The sequence below is a fragment of the Trichomycterus rosablanca genome, chromosome 3, assembly GCF_030014385.1.
Source record: "Trichomycterus rosablanca isolate fTriRos1 chromosome 3, fTriRos1.hap1, whole genome shotgun sequence".
NCBI lineage: Eukaryota > Metazoa > Chordata > Actinopteri > Siluriformes > Trichomycteridae > Trichomycterus > Trichomycterus rosablanca.
This window is the reverse complement of record NC_085990.1, coordinates 11094096-11121488: the sequence shown is the minus strand read 5'-3', so window position 1 is coordinate 11121488 and position 27393 is coordinate 11094096. Positions and strand designations below refer to the sequence as shown.

The following is a 27393-nucleotide window of genomic DNA, read 5'->3' as shown; positions in this document are numbered from 1 at the left end:
TCTTCCAGTTCTTAACTGTCTTCTTTTAGAACTGTAAATTTTAGACAGCGGTCATCCATGCATGATGTGGCTTTAGGTCTCCAGATCCTTTCTTTTTAGCATCAGGTACTGCCTCTCACATCCCAGTAACATCCCAAACACATGCAGAAGATGGATTGACTGATCCTAATTGCCTCTGGGCACGAGTGAGTGTGCATGCACATGCCTTGTTTTCTGTGTTACCTGGTGGCAGTGATCACACTGCACGCCTGAACAGTTTCATAATTAATGTTTATAGAATAAAATAAACAAATGTTTTATCTCCATGCTTTACCTCCAGGTACTTCGTTTACCTCCCACCTTTTGGTGAATTGGCTGCTCTAAATTGCTTCTATGTGTAAGTGAATGAGAGTGGGCCTAGACCACTGTGACTATAACAGAATATATTATATTTAAACATGAGGTTACAAGGTTAGGAAACAGGAAGGAGGTTGGTGGTGCAGTTTCACCCTCTGGTTTCTCAGAGTAAAATGTTACATCTGTCTGTTCTCATCATAACACTCAGTTTAAATCAGAGAGGACAGAACCAACCTGGACTGCTAAATCAGATTAAAGCATTCAGATCTACAGCAGAACAACACAGGAGAATGAAACGTAGCATGTGGAAGGTTTAAATGTCTGATTCTTCTGACAAGGACTGCTTTAAATTAATTACCAAGACACATTAGAATATGTATTTAAATATAAATAATAGAAAATATTGAATAATGCAGTGATTATTGCACCAGTGCAGTCAATATTAAGAGACGTGAAGGGGGTGAATAAATAAACAATTGCTTTTTCATTTCATTCATAATTATGGTTTATTTTTTACATTTGTATACCTTTGGTTTTAATTTGTTTCATCAATATTTTGGCTAAAATTAATGTTTAAATGTGTCCTTTTGAGAACGGAAATTAAATGTTTATTAATTAGCCCAATCAAGACAGACCACTTAGTAAGTATATAAATCAGTAACAATGAAAATTTTAGGAATAATATTTATTTTACTTTTTTCCTTAGTACCCCACATCCCAAACATGCAATTTGTTACATTAAAACCATCATCTCTTTAAAAACCAATATTGGATTATACCATAAATACAGAGTTTGTGTGATATCAGTGTGTGTAAATTCCCATAATACCATGTTACAGTTCTTAATAATACAGTCTGTTATTAAGGGATAAATATCGTACACATCATTTCAGGTCGTCACATAACCACCACCATTACAGACCCATTTAACATCATTTATTCATCTACAACGAACATACACACATGTAAGTCTGGAAAAATAGACACATAATCAGTGTTGTACATAGACTGACAAAAACAATAAAGAGACAAAACAACAACGCCACCAATATGTGTCCACTACTAAAAACTATAAAACCCATTTTTGTTACCTTTCTGAACAAGTCTTTGCAAATATTTTAGAGTGTTAAGGTGATTAAAGCTAACACAAGCTTGTTCTATGCAATGATCTAGATCACATTTGGATTTGTGTAATGAGATGGACTGGTGCTTATAACAACTCGTAGCTTATGGTAAGTCAGTCTTATCAGGTTTAGTCATTATTTCTAACAATACATCTTTTAATCACTGATATTTGTGACTGTTTCCTGACTGCAAAGCTCTGTGTGGACACCAAGCTTCAGCTAGCAAATCATTAAACCTAATGATCTATTGTAACTAGTTAGCATTTAGCTGTTTGCTTTTTTATATGGACAATTTAAAAGTGCATACATGAGACAAAATGGTTAGAAATATTAACATTTGCATAAAAGTAGTGGTAGATTAGAAGTATATAACTTAGTTTAACTAAAATAACATCTTAAATACACTTAGCATTAACATGTTTCTAAACTTACAACTTCTGTATTTTCCTGAGTAAAATTCTGCATTTGTTTTTTAATGTTAGTATTATAAGTTCTTGGTAGTGGACTATTACATCATTGTACTACACATTATACACTATATAGCCAGAAGTATGTGGACAGATGTACAGATACAGAGATCATTTAGAAGAGCAGCAGTAGGAAGTGTATAAGACAGTGTGGTATTGTGTGTTTGTACAGCACTGTGCCCGGCACTCAGTGATGGTTCTGTTGTAGCAGCACAGATGCCAGCTGTACTATGTGCGTCCAAGCCTCACGAATGTGCTTTGATTCAGTGCTACGGCCACACACAGCCATGCGCAGCACAAAGCGATCGGCCAACTGGCATGGTACCAGGTGAATCTTACGACTGCTATTGATCTTCTTTAGCAGGGTTTCATTCAGCTCATTAGAACCCTGAGGAAAAAAAGATACTTTTAATATTGGTTTATATTTTTATTTCTATATTCTTCAGGTTATTGATTGTTTATTAATTCATTTGGATTGATTAGTAAGAAATGTTAATAAAAACATAACCTTTCTGGAAATATTAATTCAGAAATACATTTATACATTATTTAATTTATTTTACTCAGTTAAAACTGAAGTTGAAGCATGGATTTAAAATTTTATAGCTGACCTTTATTCTGAAGCAGACCAAGCCGAGCACCACTTCAGCACAAATTTCAAAACGTTCATCTGCTTGCACTAAACTCTCAAACTCCTTCGCCAACGCAACTTGCTGTACAGATGAAAACAGACATTATGGTTTCATGATCAATTTTAACATCCTCAAACTAAAAATACATTGAATACAATGAATCCCTTACAAATCCCTCCTATTATAAAAAAATCCTCATAATGTAAACAGCATTGCCCTGGTCTCAGATGTATTCAAGGGTTTGAGCAAACCCTCCAAATTTACATTGTGTTGATTTTTAAAACAAAAAATGAACACATCTGCAAAAGTGTTGCTTATACAGACTGTATTTGCATGAAAGATTCATCAAAAGATAACCTTATCCATGGCCAAAAGATAACCTTATCCATGTCCTCATAACAAACCTCAACATCTGAAAGATTTTTGGAAGCAAGTTTTGTATACTTTAAAAACAGAAATGCTCGGTGAAGAAAATATTAGAAATCAAAAGGAGCCAAATCAGCAAATTATGAAAGTAAATGTACAACAGCCAGTCAGCAAAGACTGAAGAGCTCCAGCAGTCACCTCATTTGAATTTTTGTGGGTAGATAATAAACATGCTGTGCAATTAAAATTGACCATAAATGTCTAAACATAGAAGTGTCGAAACCTTACCAGGGAGATTGGCTAAAGCCGGGTACAAAAAGGGTTTACAAGCAATGATATGTACCAAAGAGGGTGTATAGAACAACTTTTGGTCAGTCATCTTTTACAGTTAAAGGTGTATGATCATGGAATTTATTACCTTCAGAAATCAAAACACAAAACGAATTGAAAGTTTTTAATATAAAGGTAAAACAACGGTTTAAACAGACTTGTGAACACTCTGTAAGTATTAGTTGATTTACAGATACAGTATAAAGATGGACTAATCACAAATTGAATCACTTAAATGAGTATGTTGTTTTATGTATTTTATGTATTCATTTTTTGTTATAAAAGCCCAGGGACTGGGGCTGCAAATTAGCTTATGCTAGAAGCCTTATTTACATCTGGTGCATTTTATGTAACAATGTTTATCTGTATTGTCCCTGTTAAATAAGCTATTAAAATAAAATAAGTTATTGAATTAGTGCCATAATTACTATTTTGCCATTAATTTACATAAAAAAAACATTGATGTATTTGTAAAAGGTTAGAACTTGCTGTTCTGTGCCAGTCTTGGGAGAAATGCTAACTTACTCACAATAACAATACATTATTTAGCTTTGCTAGCTTGGACAAAGAACTGCTCTTTTCTACATTTCTGATGAATAATTACATTATAATAGTTCGTTAATATCATAATTTCTTTCACTGTAGGTTTTTCTTACTTTATTGCTTACTTTAAATGTGAAAATGGTAAGTTTTTTTAATGACTTTACTGTAATGAATTCAGTGATTTGATGATAATTCAGTAAAATAATTTGTTGATTTAAACCCAGCTGGATTTTTACTGTACTGTTACTCAGACTGAGCCAACACTTTTATTTTTACTGTACTGTTATTCAGACTGAGCCAACACTTTTATTTTTACTGTACTGTTACTCAGACCTGAGCAGCTTTGCTTTCACACAGATTAAAAACTAATTCCTTGGTTCTGTAAAGCTTTTCAGTTTGAATCTTACTGGCCTCTGCTGAACAAGTTCAGCTGTTTAGTTTGGATTAGATTCTGTCTGGTTTTCGATAAATGCTGTCCGACTAAAACCAAACTTTTATTTTGCTTTTAGCTCAATCTTGTATCCAATCTAGTTTGTGTAATTTGCTGCACTCCTTGCTTTTTGTTTCTTTTTAAAAATCTTTATTTAAAGTTTGTTAATAATTTTGAAATTAACTTTTTACACATTAGTGCCGTTAATGAACAATGAACATTTTTCTTAAATTCATTTGTACTTGAATATTAAAGATCTGCATGAATTATTATTAGTAAGTAAAATATATGTTACTATATGTTTTATAAATAATTATGAGAAGGATGCTCTTTTTTCACTGAAGCATCTGCCCCCAAAAATCTGCCCTGATTATCAACATATTTTAAAAGGCAGTGTCAGAAAATTATGAACACAGCTGACATGATATAACAATGTATATAATATAATGTTATTTACCTGTACATCCTAACAGTATCTACCTGCAGCTAAATATTTTAAAGAGGAAGCATCAAATGTTGGAGGATCAATAATGTAGTTATAATAATAATAATGTAATTTGAATATTATTAAAGCAGGTATGTCAAGGAAAGAATTTTGACAGATTTTCTTTGATACTAAGACACCTGTATTTTTCAAAAATGGCATTGATATTTGTTCTATTGTTGCCTAACATGTCTAACATATAACTTATAAAAGTATAGTACAGTAAATACATTCATTATTAATACAATTATAATTTTACTTTACATGGTACATGTGATAAAAAGATAATTGATATATTTTTATTTCGATAATTATTTGTCAGTAATAAAGCAGGTAATGTTATCCTAATTTGACCTTCATAATACAGTTAATGTGTTTTATAAGCTGTTATAAAACGTTGGCTTTATACATACGATACTGCAAGTCATTATATTTAATCTTTGGAAAAAACCTAGAAACCAGAAAAGTGAAAGTACAGAAAAGGTAATAAAATGTAATAATGTATGTAAATATAATTACCCAACACAAATCAATCTATTGTATTATGATAGACAGGAATGGTTTGATTGACAGATCAGATTAGATGGATTACCTTGCGAATGTGCTGCTGCAGGCCTCTCAGGCCGTACAAACGAAACACGAACCACATCTTAAGAGAGCGAAACCTGCGGCCCAGCGGGATCTGCCAGTGCTAAAAAACACATCAAATTGAGGAGTAGACATGAACACCCTTTTTTTTTTTTTACTTGTGGTCCTGTTCATTCTTGTTTAAATCCAACAAATTATGTTTAAATCCTTATCACGTTTGTCTTGTGCTCTATTAATTTTAATACATAATAACACAACTTACTGGAATTCCAGTATGCCCCAAAAACTAGTGCAATCTCATTGTGTTAGTACTCTTTATGAATTCCTTTTTAATATCAAAAGATTGCAGACATTTCAAATACATTTCAATGATTTTTGCATTTTTTTGTGACTGTATGTCAGGAACATCCTTCTTTGTTTTAAAATAATGTTCAAAAATTATATCATTAGTTTTTTTCTTTGTTGAGTTTTAAATATATAACAAAATATGCTGATATAAAAATTTACATACAGTCCACCTAATGTGTGTTTATATGTGTTAATAGCTCTTCTCACCTTAAAGTGGAGCTTTTGTTAGAACTTTTGGTAGCCATCTACAAGCTTGTGGCAAAGCTCTGGTTGGATTGGTAGAGTTGAATTATGTTTGACTTTCTTAGTATAGTTCACATAATTATAAAATGGTTAAGGTTCAAACTTATGAAAAAATCCAAAAGCTAAGCTTAATTTTAGTCTGCTTTAGTCATTTTAAAACCAATTTCAATGTGTGCTTTGGGTCATTGTGTTGCTAAAACCTGTCCAGTTTTCAACTATGTGAGTGATGGTTTGAGATTGATGGTCTATCTTTTGCAATGCAACAGCTCTACTGGCAGCAAAAAGCCCCACAATACTACTAGCACAATGCTTGATAGTGGGTACAGTGCTAATGGAATTAAGCCCTTCACCATTAATTATTGTGGTCATTGTTGCCAAATAATTTTGGGCCAGTGATAGCTCAGTGGTTAAGGTACTGGACTAGTAAACAGAAGGTTGCCGGTTCAAGCCCTGCCACCACCAAGTTGCCACTGTTGGGTCCCTGAGCAAGGCCCTTAACCCTCAATTGCTCATCGTGTTCTGCTCATTGTGTAAGTCGCTTTGGATAAAAGCGTCTGCTAAATGCTGAAAATGTAAAATAATTTTATCCTTGTTTCATTTAACTGCAAAACTCATGTTATGTATGTTTTGTATGTTATTTACGTTTTTACATTTTCAGCGTTTAGCAGATGCTTTTATCCAAAGCAACTTACAGAACTGTGACAGCATACTGTCTAAGCAATTGAGGGTTGAGTGCTATGCTCGAGGGCCCAACAGTGGCAACTGGCTATGGTGGGGCTTGAACCAAATACACCATCAAGGCCAAAAGGCTATTTGAAAAATCTGTTTTTACCACATAAATCTGACTTAAGCAACAGTCAAACATAAAAATCTAGATAAACCTTAAGCAAACATGAGTACACACACTTGTAAAACATTAAATAAATACTGTACTTACTCTATAATCTGTCACCAATCCTGTGAACAGACAAAAATCCATTCAATCCATCTCAAATAGAACTCATGTATTTGCACAAAATCAATGGAAGCAGATTTAATTAGCATATTTAATATTTCATACTAAATAAGTTTCTATGATAATACTTCATAAGGTAATATGCTATCTACATAGCTCTCTCTCTATATATATAAATATATATAGCTATATAAATATATATATTTTGTCATTTCAAAATAGCATAATTGTAACTATTCAGGAAAGTCATTCCATGTCCCTCATCAGATCTCTACATGCCCAACTTTTAAAATGTACTAAAGCAGTGCCACATTATCGTGATGCTTTGTTCTTTTCACTAGCTTCCTGTTGATGCCCACATGAAATTACAACATGTTTACAACAATGTTTCCCTACAAAAACAAAAAGGGACCAATTTTCACCCCCCTAAAATCATTTGCTAAACCTTTTCTCGTACCTCTTACCCTTTAAGCCAAACGCACAGTTTGTCTTGACCCTCCAAACCGCCGCTGGCTGTCTGAACAGCTTTGTTCATGAGTCTCTTAATATCTTAAATGAAAGACCCAAATTGTTTACAGGTATAATTTATATAAATTTAATTGTGTTTGTGTGTGTGTGTGTGTGTGTGTGTGTGTGTGTGTGTGTACGTCTGTGTGTGTGTACGTGTGTGTGTGTGTGTGTGTGTGTGTTTGTGAGTGCTACAGTCAGAAACTCTATGTAAAAGAAAACAGCCTGAAGCGGTGCAGTGTAACTTCATTAGGTTGCTGTTTGGAAAGTGCCATTCTGGCCTTGCAATGGACAGGGCTATAAAGAGGGTGTGTGTGTGTGTGTGTGTGTGTGGGTGTGTGTATGTGTGTGTGTGTGTGTGTGTGTTTCTGGGCTTAGAGAGACATGGCCACTCTTTTGTTTTTCTGTCAGCGCAATTACAGGCTGGCTGCAGCTGCACAGCTGTGTTGCTCACCAACCTGCTATTGTGTTTAACATTGCAGATGAGCATCAAAAAGTGCAGAGCATGATGGGTAATTACAGTGGAGAAGGGTGGATGACGGTTGATATAGACATAGATAAATCCAATGATAATTCCAAAATAACATCTGATATTTTCAAAGTACCACCTAAGATAATCCAATTCTACTTGATTAGCAAGACATCTATGCTTTTGCTTTAACATTGGACCGACAAGGCTAATGTACGGTAGCTAGCCACTGGATTTTTAAATAAAAACCTTAAAAACTAATTTATCATCTGAATCACTTCTAAAGGAAATTTAGAGAGAAGGGTGATTTCCCAAACTGTTGCCACAATATAAACGCATATCATTCACCTCAGAATGTGAATTATACACTGACAATTTGGGTCAACTTTACCAAGTTTTAGTTTGAAGTTGCCAGTGATACACTACATGGCCAAAAGTATGTGGACACCTTTCTTAATGAATACATTTAGTTGTTTCTGCCACATCAGTTGCTAGAGAGCAAGTGTAGATCATTCCAGTTTCACATGTGCTTGCTTGCACATTGCATATTAGCAACATTAGCCTTAAAATCCAGTGCAAACATGAAAAGCAACTTTTAGATACACGTCATGTTTTTATTGTTTAAATACATTTCGGTAATCAGGCACGCAGGAAGTTGGGGGAATGTACATTGGATGAATGTAAGGTTGCACACTGTTTAGTATTTAGAAAAGTTTGGAACACAGCAGCTGATAAAGCACGTTTCCTGCTGATATAATATCATGTGCATGTGATGCACATGATTAATCCATTTCAATATTTTGTATATTTTCATTACATTTTTTCTCACCTTTGCTGAAGTTTCCACAGCTGTGCTTGTACAATTTTTGGATTATTTTCCCCAATTGAATCAGTTGTACTGTTCCTCTGTGCAGTATTGGACTAGTCTGGGTATTTTGTGTGTATTTGTGTTTGGGTGTGGTACCTGAATCTTGGTGTTCATGCTTCAGATAAAGTGGGTCCATCTTAAATGCCCCAATGATGTCAGCTCTTTTTTTCACCCTAAATAAAATACAATTATTTAGACAATTACTTCAGTCCTACATTTATTGAGCATCTGATCTGCATGTGTGTAGTTTGCAGTTATATCTGATCATTTACATACACTACATGTACACTGCACTAATTTATTTAAGTTTAATAACAGGATGCTTGTTGCATTTTAATCTACTGTCATGTTACAAAAAATACTGCCAAATTAAAACATGTTAAATTAGGGAAAATTTTGTTTGCTTGATCATTGACCAAACTGTAAGATTGCCAGTACTGACATTTTCATAAATTTACTAAAATTCACTAAATGACAATCAAATAAAATTAAATATTCACGATATGCTGTATGTGCAAATGCAGTAAATAAAACATAATTTTTCAGTTATATTTAACTTAATTGATATTTCTAACACTGTTTTAAAAACTTTGTAGTCACAACATTTTGTACACTCCTCCTCTGCTCCCCTTCCTAAACCCCTAAAATAAAGCAGCTTAATTCAATTGTAAACCACAAATCAATTTTGCATGAAGAAACAACCTGTCATATATCAAACTCTGTGAATATCTGGAGACTCTATAAAAGGTTCTTCTCTGCTATTAAACATAGTGGCTGTTCATACTATTTTCTACAACACAACTGTTTATTTTATATGAAACTACAATTTCATATAAAAACTTTTACTGGATATTTATGTTTATATTATATGAGACTTTTCCTACATCAGATACCAGTGTTTAAGAAAACAGTGTAATATTACAGGTAAAAAAATCCCCTAAACCTCCATTCCTCTCAGTCTGACTGATATCCTGTTTGTTTGGTGCTGACAGAAACAGCAGCTGGACTCTTTCTATATATACAGATAAATGTAACACGTATATTAAAAAATCATCCACAAAAACCTAACTTACCACAGTGCAGAGCAGTCAAAGTTCACCAGCAGCCATTTATGAGGGTTAAAGTTGAAGGAATCTGCAAACTAAAAAACAATTAAAAGTACTTTTTAATATGGACTTTATTACTGTTCATGTTACATTGTGTTATCTACAATATGTTTGGTACTTTGTGAAAACTAGGACGTTCTTGTTTAAAAGAGGCCAAGTTTGATCTAATTTAGCATGCACAATTCCTCCCAGTCTAAGTTAAAAAGGCTGTCAGAAAAAAAAAAGAAAAGAAAGAAAAACAGATACAACATTAACTTGTTAAATATGCTTTATCACTGCATCAAACACTACGAAATATAAGAAAATAAAGGCAAATATTAGTAACAAAATCACAGTATGACAGTGACATATGACAGTTCAAACTGTAAACACATTTATTTAGTGTATTTAACCTAACTTTTTGGTAGATTTTTTTAAAAATAATCTCGAATGACAAATACATTTTTATTTATTAGTAGTAAGTATAATCAAACAGTAGCTATATTGTATGGCCAATGAAAAATCTTATAACGGTTATGATTATCTAGCTGTTTTTGTTGGTATCATATTATTTTGGTGATTTATAATAATACTGAATGTGTCATGTATGGTGACTCATTCAAACTCCACCAGTTCTTCCTGATGAGACCATAAACACAATATTGGTTTAAAATAAGAATCAGCTGTCACACCTGCCATATCTATCTGTGTTCTGATCTGTTTGTACACCCCTCTCTTCCTCAATATCCTCCCCATCTGTTGCATCACCGCTACACCAATGATCTGAGAATAAAATCCAAGCCACTATGAGCAACACCTGATTGTTGCCATGCATGGTGCTTCCTTCCATCCAGCTCCTAACAAACCAATCTCAACACAGGAAACTGCATGCGACTGTCATTTGTTCCTATGATAAAGACCAGGACCTTTTGAGCCGAGCATGAGCTGGAGAGTATCGTTTGAACTGGTGCCCATAAACAGGGAGATTTTGTTATGAAGGGGGAAGTAGGGGCTTATCTAAAGGTCTGTATGCGCCTCAGGAAATTACTTTACCCTTATCTGCTCAATACTCCACTGGGTACCACGGCAACTCGGAGCATCTCTAATTTCCAGACAGTTTCTCCAAACATAGCTCACTCGAACGCTCATCATTTTTGACATTTGAATACTTTTATGTGCACAGACATGGAACAATCTGTTTGTGTGACCCTTGATTGATGGTCATTTCACTTCTATGGCACATTTAGACCACAATTAGAACAACACACATTTAGAACTACAGTTACTGAAACAAAACAGACTTAGAAATTAAAACTTAAAATAATAACACATAGTAAAAGATTTTTACTGAGAGTAAAGAGAGTCATGTGTATCAGACAGTAGAGGTCACATACAGTGTATCACAAAAGTGAGTACACCCCTCACATTTCTGCAAATATTTTATTATATCTTTTCATGGGACAACACTATAGACATGAAACTTGGATATAACTTAGAGTAGTCAGTGTACAACTTGTATAGCAGTGTAGATTTACTGTCTTCTGAAAATAACTCAACACACAGCCATTAATGTCTAAATGGCTGGCAACATAAGTGAGTACACCCCACAGTGAACATGTCCAAATTGTGCCCAAAGTGTCAATATTTTGTGTGACCACCATTATTATCCAGCACTGCCCTAACCCTCCTGGGCATGGAATTCACCAGAGCTGCACAGGTTGCTACTGGAATCCTCTTCCACTCCTCCATGATGACATCACGGAGCTGGTGGATGTTAGACACCTTGAACTCCTCCACCTTCCACTTGAGGATGCGCCACAGGTGCTCAATTGGGTTTAGTCCATCACCTTGACCTTCAGCTTCCTCAGCAAGGCAGTTGTCATCTTGGAGGTTGTGTTTGGGGTCGTTATCCTGTTGGAAAACTGCCATGAGGCCCAGTTTTCGAAGGGAGGGGATCATGCTCTGTTTCAGAATGTCACAGTACATGTTGGAATTCATGTTTCCCTCAATGAACTGCAGCTCCCCAGTGCCAGCAACACTCATGCAGCCCAAGACCATGATGCTACCACCACCATGCTTGACTGTAGGCAAGATACAGTTGTCTTGGTACTTCTCACCAGGGCGCCGCCACACATGCTGGACACTATCTGAGCCAAACAAGTTTATCTTGGTCTCGTCAGACCACAGGGCATTCCAGTAATCCATGTTCTTGGACTGCTTGTCTTCAGCAAACTGTTTGCGGGCTTTCTTGTGCGTCAGCTTCCTTCTGGGATGACGACCATGCAGACCGAGTTGATGCAGTGTGCGGCGTATGGTCTGAGCACTGACAGGCTGACCTCCCACGTCTTCAACCTCTGCAGCAATGCTGGCAGCACTCATGTGTCTATTTTTTAAAGCCAACCTCTGGATATGACGCCGAACACGTGGACTCAACTTCTTTGGTCGACCCTGGCGAAGCCTGTTCCGAGTGGAACCTGTCCTGGAAAACCGCTGTATGACCTTGGCCACCATGCTGTAGCTCAGTTTCAGGGTGTTAGCAATCTTCTTATAGCCCAGGCCATCTTTGTGGAGAGCAACAATTCTATTTCTCACATCCTCAGAGAGTTCTTTGCCATGAGGTGCCATGTTGAACATCCAGTGGCCAGTATGAGAGAATTGTACCCAAAACACCAAATTTAACAGCCCTGCTCCCCATTTACACCTGGGACCTTGACACATGACACCAGGGAGGGACAACGACACATTTGGGCACAATTTGGACATGTTCACTGTGGGGTGTACTCACTTATGTTGCCAGCTATTTAGACATTAATGGCTGTGTGTTGAGTTATTTTCAGAAGACAGTAAATCTACACTGCTATACAAGCTGTACACTGACTACTCTAAGTTATATCCAAGTTTCATGTCTATAGTGTTGTCCCATGAAAAGATATAATGAAATATTTGCAGAAATGTGAGGAGTGTACTCACTTTTGTGATACACTGTATGTAGTGGAAATGAGAAAAATCCCTATCCAATCTTGCCTCTCTCAGACCGGGCCCGATTAGACCAACAGCACAGGTGAGATTTGGACTTGAGAGCTATATGCAGTGGTGGGCCAGAGCACTAAACCACTGCATCACCCAAGCATCCCATATATGAATTAGAATTTTGATATAGACAACAACATATGTTTGCCACACTCATACACATTCATCTGATTAGCCTGACAGACTCATTTTTATATAATTACCTCAACGCCATTCAACAGAGGTCTGAATTCTGGACAGATAAATGCACTTCCTGCATATGCAGCATCAATGTGCATCCACATCCCCTCTGCATTACCTGCACAAGAAAAGCAAGAAAAAAGATTTTGGATCACAGTGTCTGTAAATGTATTCATGCATTTCTACTATAAATCACCAGTAAGAAAAATGTAAAAGAAGGTTTACTCACATATGGGACCAATTTCAGTGATGCAGTCAAACGCACATGATGGAGTTGTTCCTAAAGTAGCACAATACTGGTGGGAAGAAAAGTGATCAAGCACACATTAGAAAGTAGCTTTTTGAATTATCAATAATTTTATGTAATAGTAAACGTGTCAATAAGCTGTAGATGAAATTTAAATGTATTTGAATATAACTAGACAATGTTGTCATGTGCTTTGAGATACTGATAGTTCTAAATAACAAAAAGAAACGATTTTACATGAAGTGATAAACATTTTTAATAAATAATAATCTTCAATAATTTAATAATAATTTAATTAAATTTTTTAATGCATTTTCTCCCTTTTTCTCCCATTTTTTTAGCACATCCGATTTTTACTCTACTGGTGCTGACCCCCGCCCCGATTGAGGAGAGCGGACTGACACATGACCCCTCCGACACGTGAGCATCTTTTCACCTGCATGAGGCCGACCATATGCCGACCAGCCATGTGCACAGAGAGCCACACACTGATCAGCATTATTCCCATCTCTGTGCAGGCGCCATCAATTAGCCAGCAGAGGTCGTAATTGCATCAGTTATGAGGTCCCTATTCGGCTCCCTTCCGTGGATGAACAACAGCCAATAGTTGTTCATGTAGCCGCCCAGCCCAGCTGGATGGCATAGCTGAGTTTCAATACAAGGTATTCGAAATCCCAGCTCTGGTGTGCTAGCGTATTTTACCGCTGTGCCACCTGAGCGGCCCCTTAATTTAATAATTTAATATACTTATAAATATACACAATAAATATCATTCATTTATTGTCTGTTTTGCCACCACTTTATTCTGGTCAGGGTTGCCACAGGGAGAACATGCAAGCTTCAGACAGAAAAAAACACTGGTCACCCAGTCAGGGAATAGTTGAAAGCTAATTTTTTGATTGATCTTAGTTGATTTAATACAACTTTTTACAATGGGTGTTCCTTAAACACCTCAACTAAATAATCAGAAGTGGGTTACGCATATTGTTGGCCATATAGTGTATCGTAACACTGACCTTACTAGCATTACTTAAGTTGCTAGCTTAGCTTAGCATGCAAGCTCTGTTGCTAAATCTTGGTGTTTGTTTCTGAAAACAGTAAAAGCATTTCTGATTTATATGTGACTTGTAAACAAATGCCAGTTCAGTCACAGAATCAGAATCATCTATCCAAGAGGACTTAATGGATACTATTTTTAAGTTCTGGTGAAGTTCTGATAGATTAGCTTACAAAGAAAGGGATGAGTCCTGCTGCTTTGTCCTCCTCTATTACTTTTCTCAGTGCTTCTCCTCTCACAGCAAACTTGCTGTCTGAAGGAACTTGTTTCATATTCACCCCTCCTATCAGTCCTGCCTTCTCAACTGATGAATGAGCCTGTGGAGGAACAAAAGAACAACAGCTTTGTTTTATAATTATAGTACAACTGAATGATATACAGAAAGCTTCCCTGGCAATCTTCCTGGCAATCAATTGCACTAAATTAATGCTTTCAATTATTTAAAATAATGAAAAGCTAAGCACTCAGGGTGGTGCAGTGGTCTAATACGCTACTTGTCATGAGATTGAGCCTCTGCGGGGGCAAGTGGCGTGAGAAGCTGAGGAATACAGAGAGAATACAGAGTTCCTCTTTAAGTGCTAAGGCTCTCAGTAAGAATCCACTGATGAACAGAAGAAAGATGAAGCCAATGGCTTTCTGTGTGTCAAACAAGGCATGTGCTAGACTGTTTTGCAGCAGGCAGAGGTCACCAGAGTGCACAGGAAAGTTAAGCATATCCAAATCCAAATAAAATAATTGAAGGTTTTGCCGTCTTCCTGAGTCCTTCCATGTGACATGAATGCAGCCTATACAGTATTTATGTTATCTAAGTTAGCACTTTAACCTCAAGTCCTGGTAAATGCAGAATAAAAAACACAAAGTCTGTTCATCACAGTGTGAGAAGTTATTAAATATGCATTCAAACCTGGTCTGAGGCGTAGGCTACCAGTTTAGACAAAATTTCCAGTTCAGTCCAGTCTGGATGATCTTTTTTAATCTGTTTCACCATTCTGGAGCGAGCAGCGAGTAGAGCTACCAAAGACGATTCACTAGCAGTTCCCTAAAGAAGGAGAAATATATTTGTTAGTAGCATTTTAAACAGCTGGTGTGCTGTCTGATTGAACTTCCCACTTGACTAGCATCTTAAAACCATCAAACCTGACAAGCCTGAACAGCTGATGGTCACCAACTAAAATCAGCTTGCTGATACTAGTAATTCACCAGTTACCTGAAAATGCAGTTGTTTGCTAGAATGTTTTTACTAATAACAATTTCATGGAAAAGCAAATTCATTTTTATTGATGTAGATAAATAATGACAGACTTGAATTACTCAGGCATGAAGCTGTAACATGCAGGAACACTCCATTACAGAATAATGGCTACTTTACAAATACAATGCCAGCAATGCTCACAAGACATGAACTGGCTAATGAGATCCTGTTGCCTGTGAGCTTGCATTCATTGATTTATTGATACAAGAATCAAAAGAATTAAATTTAAAAATGTTGTGCAATGCTATCATGCGAACTGTTGCCTTCTAACTTTGTACCATATTAGCAAACCGTTATTTAAAAATTAATGCAATCAAAACATTCCATGATCATTTTTAGTACTTTTTATCTTACAATATTTTTGGCCAAAAAAATATAGATTCAATTTGTTTGCTTGCATGTTAAATAATACACTGGCTAAAGAGAAATATATACTATGCAACAGCCCTCTCTCACACTAAAATTTTTTTTGTTGCATTTCCCCCCAATCTAGTCCTATCCAATTACCAGATTGCAGTATGCTTCCTCTCTACTGATGCTCCACCCTGATTTAGGAGAGCCGAGACTGACACACGCCCCCTTCATGCAGTAGCCAACTGGATCTTTTCACCTGCATGTGGCTAGTTCATATGTGGATCAGCTTTGTGTATGGAGAGCTACACCCTGATCAATGCATTATCCCTCGACATTATCCCAGCAAAGGCCATAATTGCATCAGTTATGAGGTCCCGTCCGGCTCCCACCCTGTATGAACAACAGCCAGTCATTGTTCATGGCAGAGCTGAGTTTTGAACTGACGATTTTGATATGCCAGCTCTGGTGTGCTAGCATGTTTTTGCCCCACCTGAGCGACCCACACTTGAAAAACTTTTAAGTATCCACTGGCAATATACCACTGTGTGAAAGCACTAAATGCCAAGTAAAATAATGGAGCACTTTACAGGGTAAATTCAACCAACTAACCATGTCTGTCATTATTCCATAATGTATTATTCCCTGTTTTAAACTTCATCAGGTTTGGTTCTTTGGAAGGCATTTACATTTTCGCCATTTAGTGGATGCTTTCATACGCTTTTCAGCCATTGACGGTGAAGGGTCTTGCTCAAGGGCTCACCAGTGGCAACCTGGCAAGGCTAAGGCTTGAACCAGTGACCTTAGAAACAAGAACCACAATTCATTGTGGTATGTTAAATATTTATTCTACAGGATGTTGAACAAGAAGAAGAAGTATTGGTAATCCATCGAGGCATGCGGCATGTGTGTCCATAAAAATACAGTATGAACTGAATAACACAGTTATTATTATTATTTCTAATAACCTATCCTGCAGTTTGAATCTAATACTAAGCAGCAGAAATATCTGCACATTTAAACAGTTGGGAAATAAATGTGCTGTTGGTACCCAGTAATGAACAAACAAAAGTGAAGTGTTAATAACCAATCCAATACATCACAAAGGTGTTTAGCCTCAGATGTTAAGAAACAGGTAAGAAGCCGTCCAGGTGGCGCAGCGGGATATTCTGCTAGCACACCAGCGCCGAGATTCTGAACTCCTCGATTCAATACTCGGCGTTGCCACCGGTCGGCTGTTCGCCATCCAGTGGGCATAAATCCCACACATTTCTGCTAGGATGGGATGACCGGACTATGTGGGTGGGGTCTTCAAAAGCTGTGTAAGGACCCTGATTGGCAGTTAGAGAGGCGTCTGTGCAGAGTTCATAGGTGAAAAAGGGTTCTGCAAAGGGCTGCGTGCGGGTCGGAGGAGGGGTGAGCAGCAATACACCCAAATCGATTGCAATCAGGGATCCCCCAGCAGCTGAAGACAAATTGACTACACTAAATTGGGAGAAAATGGGAGAAAATGCCTAAATAAAATAGACAAAAAAAACAGGTAACAGGACTTGGGAGCATATGATAATATAATATTAATATAATAATATAATATTTAATAAAACAGATTTTGTTTTGTCTGTTTGTAATGGGTGTGGCTGAAACACAAACTTAATAATTATGAGGTGTCCACATGCTTTTTTTTTTACCATGGAAGGTAAGATAAGATAAAATATAAAATATAGAAGTAAAGTCATTATATAAAAGTCTTCTAAGGCATCAACATTCTGAGTGTACCATCCAAAGATAAATCAACCTGAATACATTAGATTAATGTGAAATTAATCATTATTCAAGCCACTCTTTGTCAATGTCTGTCCTGTGAAGCATCATTTACAGCATCTACAACCCCCTCAATCACACAGACAGGAAGTGGGTGCTGTTTGTTGCCATAGTGAGCATCACTGAATGGCCCAGAGACAAAACAGAGGCTGGAGGAGGACACGCACTCACGCACACACACATGAAAAGTCCAGCATTGAAAAGATCCGTCATCCAGATGGATCCACCTGCACAAACTGATGGGCTAAATAAAGGTAAATTGTGCTCATCTCATGTCGTCATGACCCATCTGCAGCTGATGCCGTAAAAGCCAATTTCCAGCACAATAACACTTCGATGAGCGACAGATTGCTCTTGGAGTAAACAGACACAGTTTCTAGCAAGTGCCATGATTCTTTGATTTAAGGTAGTTAAAATAAATTGTTTACTTGGTGCTCTGTGTCACAATCAAATAAGGACGATGCTGAAAAGTGGCTCCAGGTAAAATTGAAATGGATTGTGCATGGCAGCATTGATTCAAGGTGCCCTAAACACCAATTACTTACACAAACAGGTTTAGCAGGAGGACCGAAACAGTGTTCTTCAATTTCAGAAAAGGCTGGACAGTAAGTACAAAATAGGGAAAAAACAGTGATTTGTGAGTTCATTTGAACTAAAACAGTGCCAAGACAAGTTATTTACTTTTTACCAGATCAGGTATAAGAGAATTAACTAATCACTTTCTGTTTTTAGCATTCTGGGGTAACACGCTAAAGTAGTACTTTGATTTCTTAGTGCATAGGAGGGACTATCAGGACACGACAAATGTAAATCCCTATCTCTCAGTTATGGCAGAACAGGTAGTTACTGGTTACACAAGATTCAACAGTCCACAAGGCTGTGAGAGGAAAACCGGAGCTCCCGGAGGAAACCTATACAGACAAAGAGAGAACATGCAAACTCCACGCAGAAAGGACCCAGACAGCTCCACCTGGGGATCAAACCCAGAACCTTGCTGTGAGGTGACAGTGCTACCCACTGAGCCACTGTGCCACTTAGTGATCTATTTGAACACTTGGTTAACATTCCTGTGTTGCCATGTCTGTGCAACTCAGGTAAAAAGGTATACATGTATTTCTGATTTTGGCTGCTCTGTGACATGGTTGAATCTAAAGCATATCAATTTTAAATAATATGCTGGCTTCAGCTATTGAACAAACTGTCGCTGTAACATAAGCATAACCTGCAGTTTATACAATGTCATCAAGCTAATAAATACACTAGAAGGAAAGCACCTACAGCTTACTGCTGCCAAAAATTGGAGGGTCTCACAGGGATTAACAGAAGATGGAGAGATGCCATCCCTCCCACCTAGAGAGCAGAACCTGATATGGCATTGTCAAAGTATGCGCACTTAATTTCCCAATTACAAGGTAGATACTTTAGTTCTGTCACTACATGACTTATTTTGGCTGCTCTGTGATATGATTGAATCTAAAGCATATAGATTTTAAATAGTATGCTGACATTAGCTATTGAACAGACTGTCGTTGTAATATAAGCATAAGCTGCTGTTCATACAATGTCACTGGGTTAATAAATGCACTAGGAGAACAGCTTACTGCTTACTGCTTACTGCTAAAAATTGGAGGGTCTCACAGTGATTAACAAGAGAGGGAGAGATGCCATCCCTTCTATATATAGAGCAGAACCTGATATGGCATTGTCAGAGTATGAACACTTAATATCCAAAAAGGTAGCTGCTTAAGTTCTGTCACTCATGACTCATATTGAAGGTATAATTTCACAAGCCAAAATTATATTTAATATCGCTGTTGCTTTTATCCCCTATACTGTCATCTAAAGACCTCCTCATTACATGTTTTGTACTTAGATACACCATATCAATGAAGTAGCTAATATTTAAAGTAGCAAACATAGAACAAGTAAGTTTTTTCCCCAGATGCTTAACCCTTGAGTTTTCGACGGTTGCCAAATCATTGCTAACTGTGTACCTTTATCTCAAACTGCTTACCAGGCAGGAAAGTTCAGGAAAACCTTGCAGACTGCATCAACAAGACCAAATAGCTTAAAGGTTATACTGCTACATCAACACCTCTTTACTGATTAATGAGTAATTCTAAAGATTTACCTGAATCACACCTCCTCCTTTACCCCCCGTCCCTGCTAGAAAGTCCTCAGGTAACTTCAGCATCTTTCCCAACCAGTCCATCATCAAAGTCTCTAGCTCTGTACAGGCCGGACTCGCAGCCTAAAACAATAACGCATCATACATTAATCGAAAGGAAGGATGGATAGATGGATGAATGGATGGATGGATGAAAGGAGGAAGGAATTAATAGATAAGAGGATGAATAGAATGATGGATAAATAGACAGTTGGATTGTGCTAATAGAGAAAAAGAAAAAGTAATGATGAAAACAAATACAAGGAGGAAGTTACAATGATGAATACTTAGATGGTAGGATGGTTAGATGGATGGTAGATATAGATGGAATAGAATTAATTCTAAAAAGCTACATACCCAGGAAAAGCCAACGCAGCTGATGGCCCCAGAAAGCATGTCAGCTAATAATGAGGGATAAGAATTTCCAGCGGGGAAGTAGGCATAGAAGTATGGACTGTTCCAGTGAGTGACCTGTAGAGAGAGGAGAGAAAGAAAGAAAAAATTAAAAGTGCAAAATAACGTTTGGGGATTAACCTTTCAAAAATCAGTCTCAGAGTCACATGGGATTACATAATTTTTGTCGTACTGTTGATCTGTGAAATGCTTCTTTTAAATAATAAATAATAATAATTGTAAATAATAATTCCTAAAAGGTGCGAAATGGCTCTTTTTAATTTTAGAGGAACGACACTGTAAACGACACTGTTGACATACACTTGTAAGGTCTATTTGTGATAGAAGTCTGCTCCAGCTTTTCCTTTGTCCATGAAATCGGCCACAAACTTCAGTTTAGCTTTAGTGTTGATTTTGGAACAGGGGCATCATATTCAGACAGCAGTCTCTAGCCCAATGATAATGTAAAGTTTGTTGACTGTGGACCACTGATGGTCTGTAACGCGTTACTTAGTAACGCGTTACTCTAATCTGACCACATTTTTCAGTAACGAGTAATGTAACGCGTTACTATTTCCAATCCAGTAATCAGATTAAAGTTACTTATCCAAGTTACTGTGCGTTACTATTTTTGTCATTTTCCTTAGTGAAAAGATATTTTTGCTTTCTTCTTGGCAGGGGCGGAGCCAGGGTGTGGCCAGTGGTTGCCATGGCCACCATAAAGTAATCTCCGGCCACCCCTCTGGCCCCCCCACCACCGCTTTGCCGGCAATTTTTTTGCGGAAGCATTTCTGCACGCAGGAGCAGCGCACCTCAGATGAGTAGTTCTTCACCAAAACAGTGCAGTAATACACTCAACATTAATGTCAACCACCAACACAATTACAGAAGTACAGTAGTACTATTTAGTAGTATTCGTGGCGCGCTACGAGTAAAAGCGCCAGCTTCTCTGCGCATTCCAGTGTTGCCAGATTGGGCGATTATCCGCCAAATTGGGCGGATTTTGTTGGAAAACAATTTAATAGCAGGTAAATAACACTTCTATTTAAAAGAAAATCTTCCGTTTTAAGAAGCTCCAGCATTGTAGAAGGCTATTAAAAGTAAAGTCAATTTTCAATGCTGATTTAGCGTAATAGTGTTGGTCAGTCTGTATCATATTCTTGAAAGAAAATTAAAATTTGTTTTCCATGCATTCACACTAGCATGTTCTGGGATTCAATTGAGTCTCATCAGTACACACAAGTTGGCAGCCAAATGATAAAGTATTGCAAAGAAATATTCCGCATTATATAACTAATAAAGTAACTTGTAATCTAACTTAGTTACTTTTAAAATCAAGTAATCCATAAAGTAACTAAGTTACTTTTTAAAGGAGTAATCAGTAATCAGATCACTTTTTCAAGGTAACTATGCCATCACTGCTGTGGACATTGACATTCATGTTTTAGTGGCTACTATTTTATAGCAGACCACAGACCTGTTTTTTTTACTTAGCATTCTTCTAGACAATGTCAAGAGACATCAAGTCACCAGCTGTACTCGATTACAATAGGAGCATGGTAAATGGCATTGAACTTTTTACACGACTAAATTATGAATAGGACCAACAAATATAAAATAAGAAATTTCAAGTGGCCTATGTAATCTTACCCCAGGCATTATGACCCGCTCAATGTCCTTGGCCAATTCTTCATACGTCTCTGGCTCGTCCGGAGCCTCATCAGGAATTAATGACCTCAGGTAACCTGGTTCAACATCGGGGTAAACCTGCCTCTTCTCGATGTTGTCCAGGTAGTCAGCTATGTAATCCACCATTTCCCTCCCTCGTTTGCGAAACTCTGCAGTGTCCATCCTTACACTGAAAAGAACATATGTGCTTTTACAAAAAAACTTAAAAACTTAAAAAGTGATTTTAGTGGGTTTTGCACAGTAAGAATTTTAATAAGGTGTAAAATCCACTGCTCAAATAATTTCTAATAGTAAAATATAGTTGTAAAAAATTTTACCCTCACATGCGGCACCATAAATGACTGGATCATGATTATTAGAATTATACCATACAATTATATTACATAAATATTAATACTATTAATATTAATAACTAAGGAGCCCTACATTTATGGTGCCAACTACATAAGTGGTGCTCTGGGTGAGTATCCCATGTGAAAATCCTATCATACTTTTAAATAATTGGGGTGTGAATACAATGTGAAAAAACTGGAACTAAATAACTGAAATAGTAGGTATAATGCATTCCAGCTGCAGTTTTACAAACAGAAAATACTGTACTACAGTAATATCTAATTACATATCAGTCAGTTATAAAATAGGGTAACTGTGCAGTTGTATAATAAGGATTTACATAGCTGCACATGCTTACACATGAGCACTGCAGTCGTTTAATAGGCATATAATTATTTCTTTGTATTTATTGGCAGTTCAGTGACAAGATGTTTAATCTGTTTGATCATCTGAAGAAGTGATGACACTGAAGAACAGTCTATCAAGCTCTCACTGCTATTCTCCAGTAAACACTTTCTAATCCTCATTAATACACACTAATACAAAAGGGTTAAGGTGTGTATGTGAGCTCACCCCCAGGTCTAGAGGTCTGTTTGATCAGGCTATTTGATAGTAAACACCCGTAAAACTCGTAAAGCTGTCATTTAATTTTAGTTCCAGTGCCAATTAATAATATTTATTCACAGTTAAAATATGCTGTTTACTGTAGTTTACTATACCTGAAACAAGTTCCAACTTACATGATGCTTTGATATGTCATGAAGACTGACATGAAAATTACTTACCAGGTACTGTTAGCAAGTTACTACACAAACATGGCCATACCATATTTGTAGCATTTTTGTGGTAAAGATGCGGTTTTAAGTGAAAGTTTGCACATGCAAACACTGTGTTTGTTGATTTTTGTAAGTTTTTTTGTATACTCAGGAAAACATTCCCTGTTTACAATCCCTCCCTTATTTAGTTCCCTCTGGTTGGTGCAGAGACTTAACTGAAATTGGTGAAAAACATTAATATGTGAATGTGTTTGTTCTAAAGGGAGCCATTTGAGGTAAAAAAACAAACAGATTTTTTTAAGAGTGTAAAGAGTGTGTGATTAAAAAAATACTACAAATAATACATTCTGGGATAATGGAATTTTAACATATTGATATTTTAATGATTTTGAATTGTAATGGCTTGCATGGTTATCCAAACCCAGCGTGACTCTGACCAAGATAAAGTGTGAAAGCGAATGATTTAATTTTATTATTAATACTTTGTTGTTATACAACATTTTTTGTTGTTATACAACATGTGTTTAGTCATATTGTTTTACAACAGCAAACTAGATAACTGGATAAAAAACAGAGGTTCTATGCTGTAAAACAGTTCCTCAGCTGCACTACATGACCAAAGTATACGGACACCTCTCATAATTATTAGATACAGGTCTTTAGCCACACCCAGTGCTAACAGATTATATAAAATAAAATATATGCTGTTAACTTTTATTGCAACAGTTTTCTCTTTTCTGTTCCAGCATTACTGTACCGCTGTGCACATGGCAAGGTCCTTAAAGACATTATTTGACAAATTTGGTGTGAAGGAAGTGGTGACCCCACCGTCACTGTACACTTTTTAGGAAGAATGTAAATGTTGATTGTTAGCCAGCCTTCTTCAGTGCCTGACCATTACAAATGCTCTTTTGACTGAATAAACACAAATACTCAAAAATCTTGTGAAACACCTTCCCAGTAGAATGCCAGCTGATAAAGATATTAAATATATATTAAAAAATAACAGTGACTAATAGACCCACCCAGATAAATTCAAAAGCTCAACCTAGTAAAGCTAGCAATAACATCAGGCTCATACAGTCATACAGTGTATCACAAAAGTGAGTACACCCCTCACATTTCTGCAGATATTTAAGTATATCTTTTCATGGGACAACACTGACAAAATGACACTTTGACACAATGAAAAGTAGTCTGTGTGCAGCTTATATAACAGTGTAAATTTATTCTTCCCTCAAAATAACTCAATATACAGCCATTAATGTCTAAACCACCGGCAACAAAAGTGAGTACACCCCTTAGTGAAAGTTCCTGAAGTGTCAATATTTTGTGTGGCCACCATTATTTTCCAGAACTGCCTTAACTCTCCTGGGCATGGAGTTTACCAGAGCTTCACAGGTTGCCACTGGAATGCTTTTCCACTCCTCCATGACGACATCACGGAGCTGGCGGATATTCGAGACTTTGTGCTCCTCCACTTTCCGCTTGAGGATGCCCCAAAGATGTTCTATTGGGTTTAGGTCTGGAGACATGCTTGGCCAGTCCATCACCTTTACCCTCACCCTCTTCAATAAAGCAGTGGTCGTCTTAGAGGTGTGTTTGGGGTCATTATCATGCTGGAACACTGCCCTGCGACCCAGTTTCCGGAGGGAGGGGATCATGCTCTGCTTCAGTATTTCACAGTACATATTGGAGTTCATGTGTCCCTCAATGAAATGTAACTCCCCAACACCTGCTGCACTCATGCAGCCCCAGACCATGGCATTCCCACCACCATGCTTGACTGTAGGCATGACACACTTATCTTTGTACTCCTCACCTGATTGCCGCCACACATGCTTGAGACCATCTGAACCAAACAAATTAATCTTGGTCTCATCAGACCATAGGACATGGTTCCAGTAATCCATGTCCTTTGTTGACATGTCTTCAGCAAACTGTTTGCGGGCTTTCTTGTGTAGAGACTTCAGAAGAGGCTTCCTTCTGGGGTGACAGCCATGCAGACCAATTTGATGTAGTGTGCGGCGTATGGTCTGAGCACTGACAGGCTGACCCCCCACCTTTTCAATCTCTGCAGCAATGCTGACAGCACTCCTGCGCCTATCTTTCAAAGACAGCAGTTGGATGTGACGCTGAGCACGTGCACTCAGTTTCTATGGACGACCAACGCGAGGTCTGTTCTGAGTGGACCCTGCTCTTTTAAAACGCTGGATGATCTTGGCCACTGTGCTGCAGCTCAGTTTCAGGGTGTTGGCAATCTTCTTGTAGCCTTGGCCATCTTCATGTAGCGCAACAATTCGTCTTTTAAGATCCTCAGAGAGTTCTTTGCCATGAGGTGCCATGTTGGAACTTTCAGTGACCAGTATGAGAGAGTGTGAGAGCTGTACTACTAAATTGAACACACCTGCTCCCTATGCACACCTGAGACCTAGTAACACTAACAAATCACATGACATTTTGGAGGGAAAATGACAAGCAGTGCTCAATTTGGACATTTAGGGGTGTAGTCTCTTAGAGGTGTACTCACTTTTGTTGCCGGTGGTTTAGACATTAATGGCTGTATATTGAGTTATTTTGAGGGAAGAATAAATTTACACTGTTATATAAGCTGCACACAGACTACTTTTCATTGTGTCAAAGTGTCATTTTGTCAGTGTTGTCCCATGAAAAGATATACTTAAATATCTGCAGAAATGTGAGGGGTGTACTCACTTTTGTGATACACTGTACATACATGTGTACAGTACATGTTTATTAAGCATAATGACTTTTCCTATATCTGTAATTTGGTGCCAGTGCTGTCAATTGTCAAATTTATTATAGTTCTTATATAATAATTATTGGGACATCATAAGACATTATTATTACTATTATACAAGAACCTTAAAACTGATAAAGAATTAAGAGTTATAAAGATGTATAAATACACAGGATTAGTATAAGCAAGGGATGTATTATTAAATAATATTTAAAGCTACAAATCAATCAAATTATCGTAGTCATGGGTGCCAACATGTGTTCTTTATTGTCGTATAATTTAAATCGTTGACATTTTGTTCCTACCAGAAATGAATTATCCTGCTGTTGCATAATTGTTCACCTGGCAAATTTCTGTACCATTGTCTGTACCATAAAATATATGTGTTTGTAAATGCATGATTTCCTTAAATAGAAAAATGAAGGTTGGGGTGAGTATATGATCCAACATGATTTGAAGCTGCTTCTCAACAAACTTTACTATCGTTAGAGGAACGGGAGTGTCACATTTGACACTTTACCAAAAAAGTTAGAATTCTAGTATAATGTTTCTATAAATCCATTGTAACAATTCACTGTTCTATGATTTTCCATGTGACTATACATTACAATTCTTATTTTTGTTCTTCTTCTTATTATTATTATTATTATTATGCGCCATCAAGTCGATTCTAACTACTTTCTCCAGAACATCCTGTCTTCTGTTTGGGTCTTCAGGCTTCTTAATGGTTCTTGTTTCCATGCATCTTGTTGCTGGCTGTCCTCTTTCTCTTTTACTTTAACTCTTCCAAGTATAATTCTATTTTACAATAAAATGGTTCTTACAATTCACCCCAAAATAAGAAAGCTCTAGTTTTGCCCTAGTTCTAGACTTCAAGTGAAAAGCTAGGTTTAATTTGGCCAAGGATTAATTTGTTTGTCTTTTTTAATGCCTAAGGTACTCTCTTCACCGGCAAAACATATACATACAAATAAAAATGTGCTCATAAATAAAGTATTCAGCACTGATTAATTCAGCACTGAAGTGACCCTAGTTTCCAAGCTCTTATATATGCTACAATTGAACCTTGCTCCCTTGTCTGATCATTCAACAAGTGTGAACACGCGCGCACACACACACACACACACACACACACACACACACACACACACACACACACACACTTACACTTATACACAGAATGTACTTACAGTGGCAGTAAAAACCCGTAACCCTCCTCTTCACTGGTAACACACAATCTTTTATGTAACAAATACACACTAACACACTAACACACTTACACAGAGCAGAATGGACTGGCGAAGGGCAGCCAGCCTCTTTATCTGCTGAGCGCACCTTTCTATCAGCCAATCAGAGCACAGAACTTCACAGCAGGAAGATCTTATTTAAAAGGAGTTAATGAGATCCTACTCATTTGACACATACACACAGACATAAAAACATAGTAAACAGTAAGATCCTTATTTACACTTACAGTGTATCACAAAAGTGAGTACACCCCTCACATTTCTGCAGATATTTAAGTATATCTTTTCATGGGACAACACTGACAAAATTACAC

General features: G+C 37.0%; 1 protein-coding gene across 1 annotated transcript; it reads right to left on the bottom strand.

Annotated features, from left to right (window-relative positions):
* Nucleotides 1-1257: 1257 nt before the first annotated feature.
* Nucleotides 1258-27106, bottom strand: ddc (dopa decarboxylase). Its single transcript, XM_062991825.1, has 14 exons — nt 27023-27106; nt 21924-22131; nt 20238-20351; nt 19845-19964; nt 15194-15328; nt 14463-14606; nt 13215-13281; nt 13009-13103; nt 9764-9831; nt 8787-8863; nt 6829-6848; nt 5305-5403; nt 2539-2640; nt 1258-2315 (listed from the first exon to the last, which is right to left on the bottom strand). Exons 2-14 carry the CDS (start codon nt 22122-22124, stop codon nt 2115-2117), a joined length of 1443 nt encoding a protein of 480 aa, XP_062847895.1. The 5' UTR covers nt 22125-22131; nt 27023-27106; the 3' UTR covers nt 1258-2114.
* Between the last annotated feature and the right edge of the window lie 287 nt (nt 27107-27393).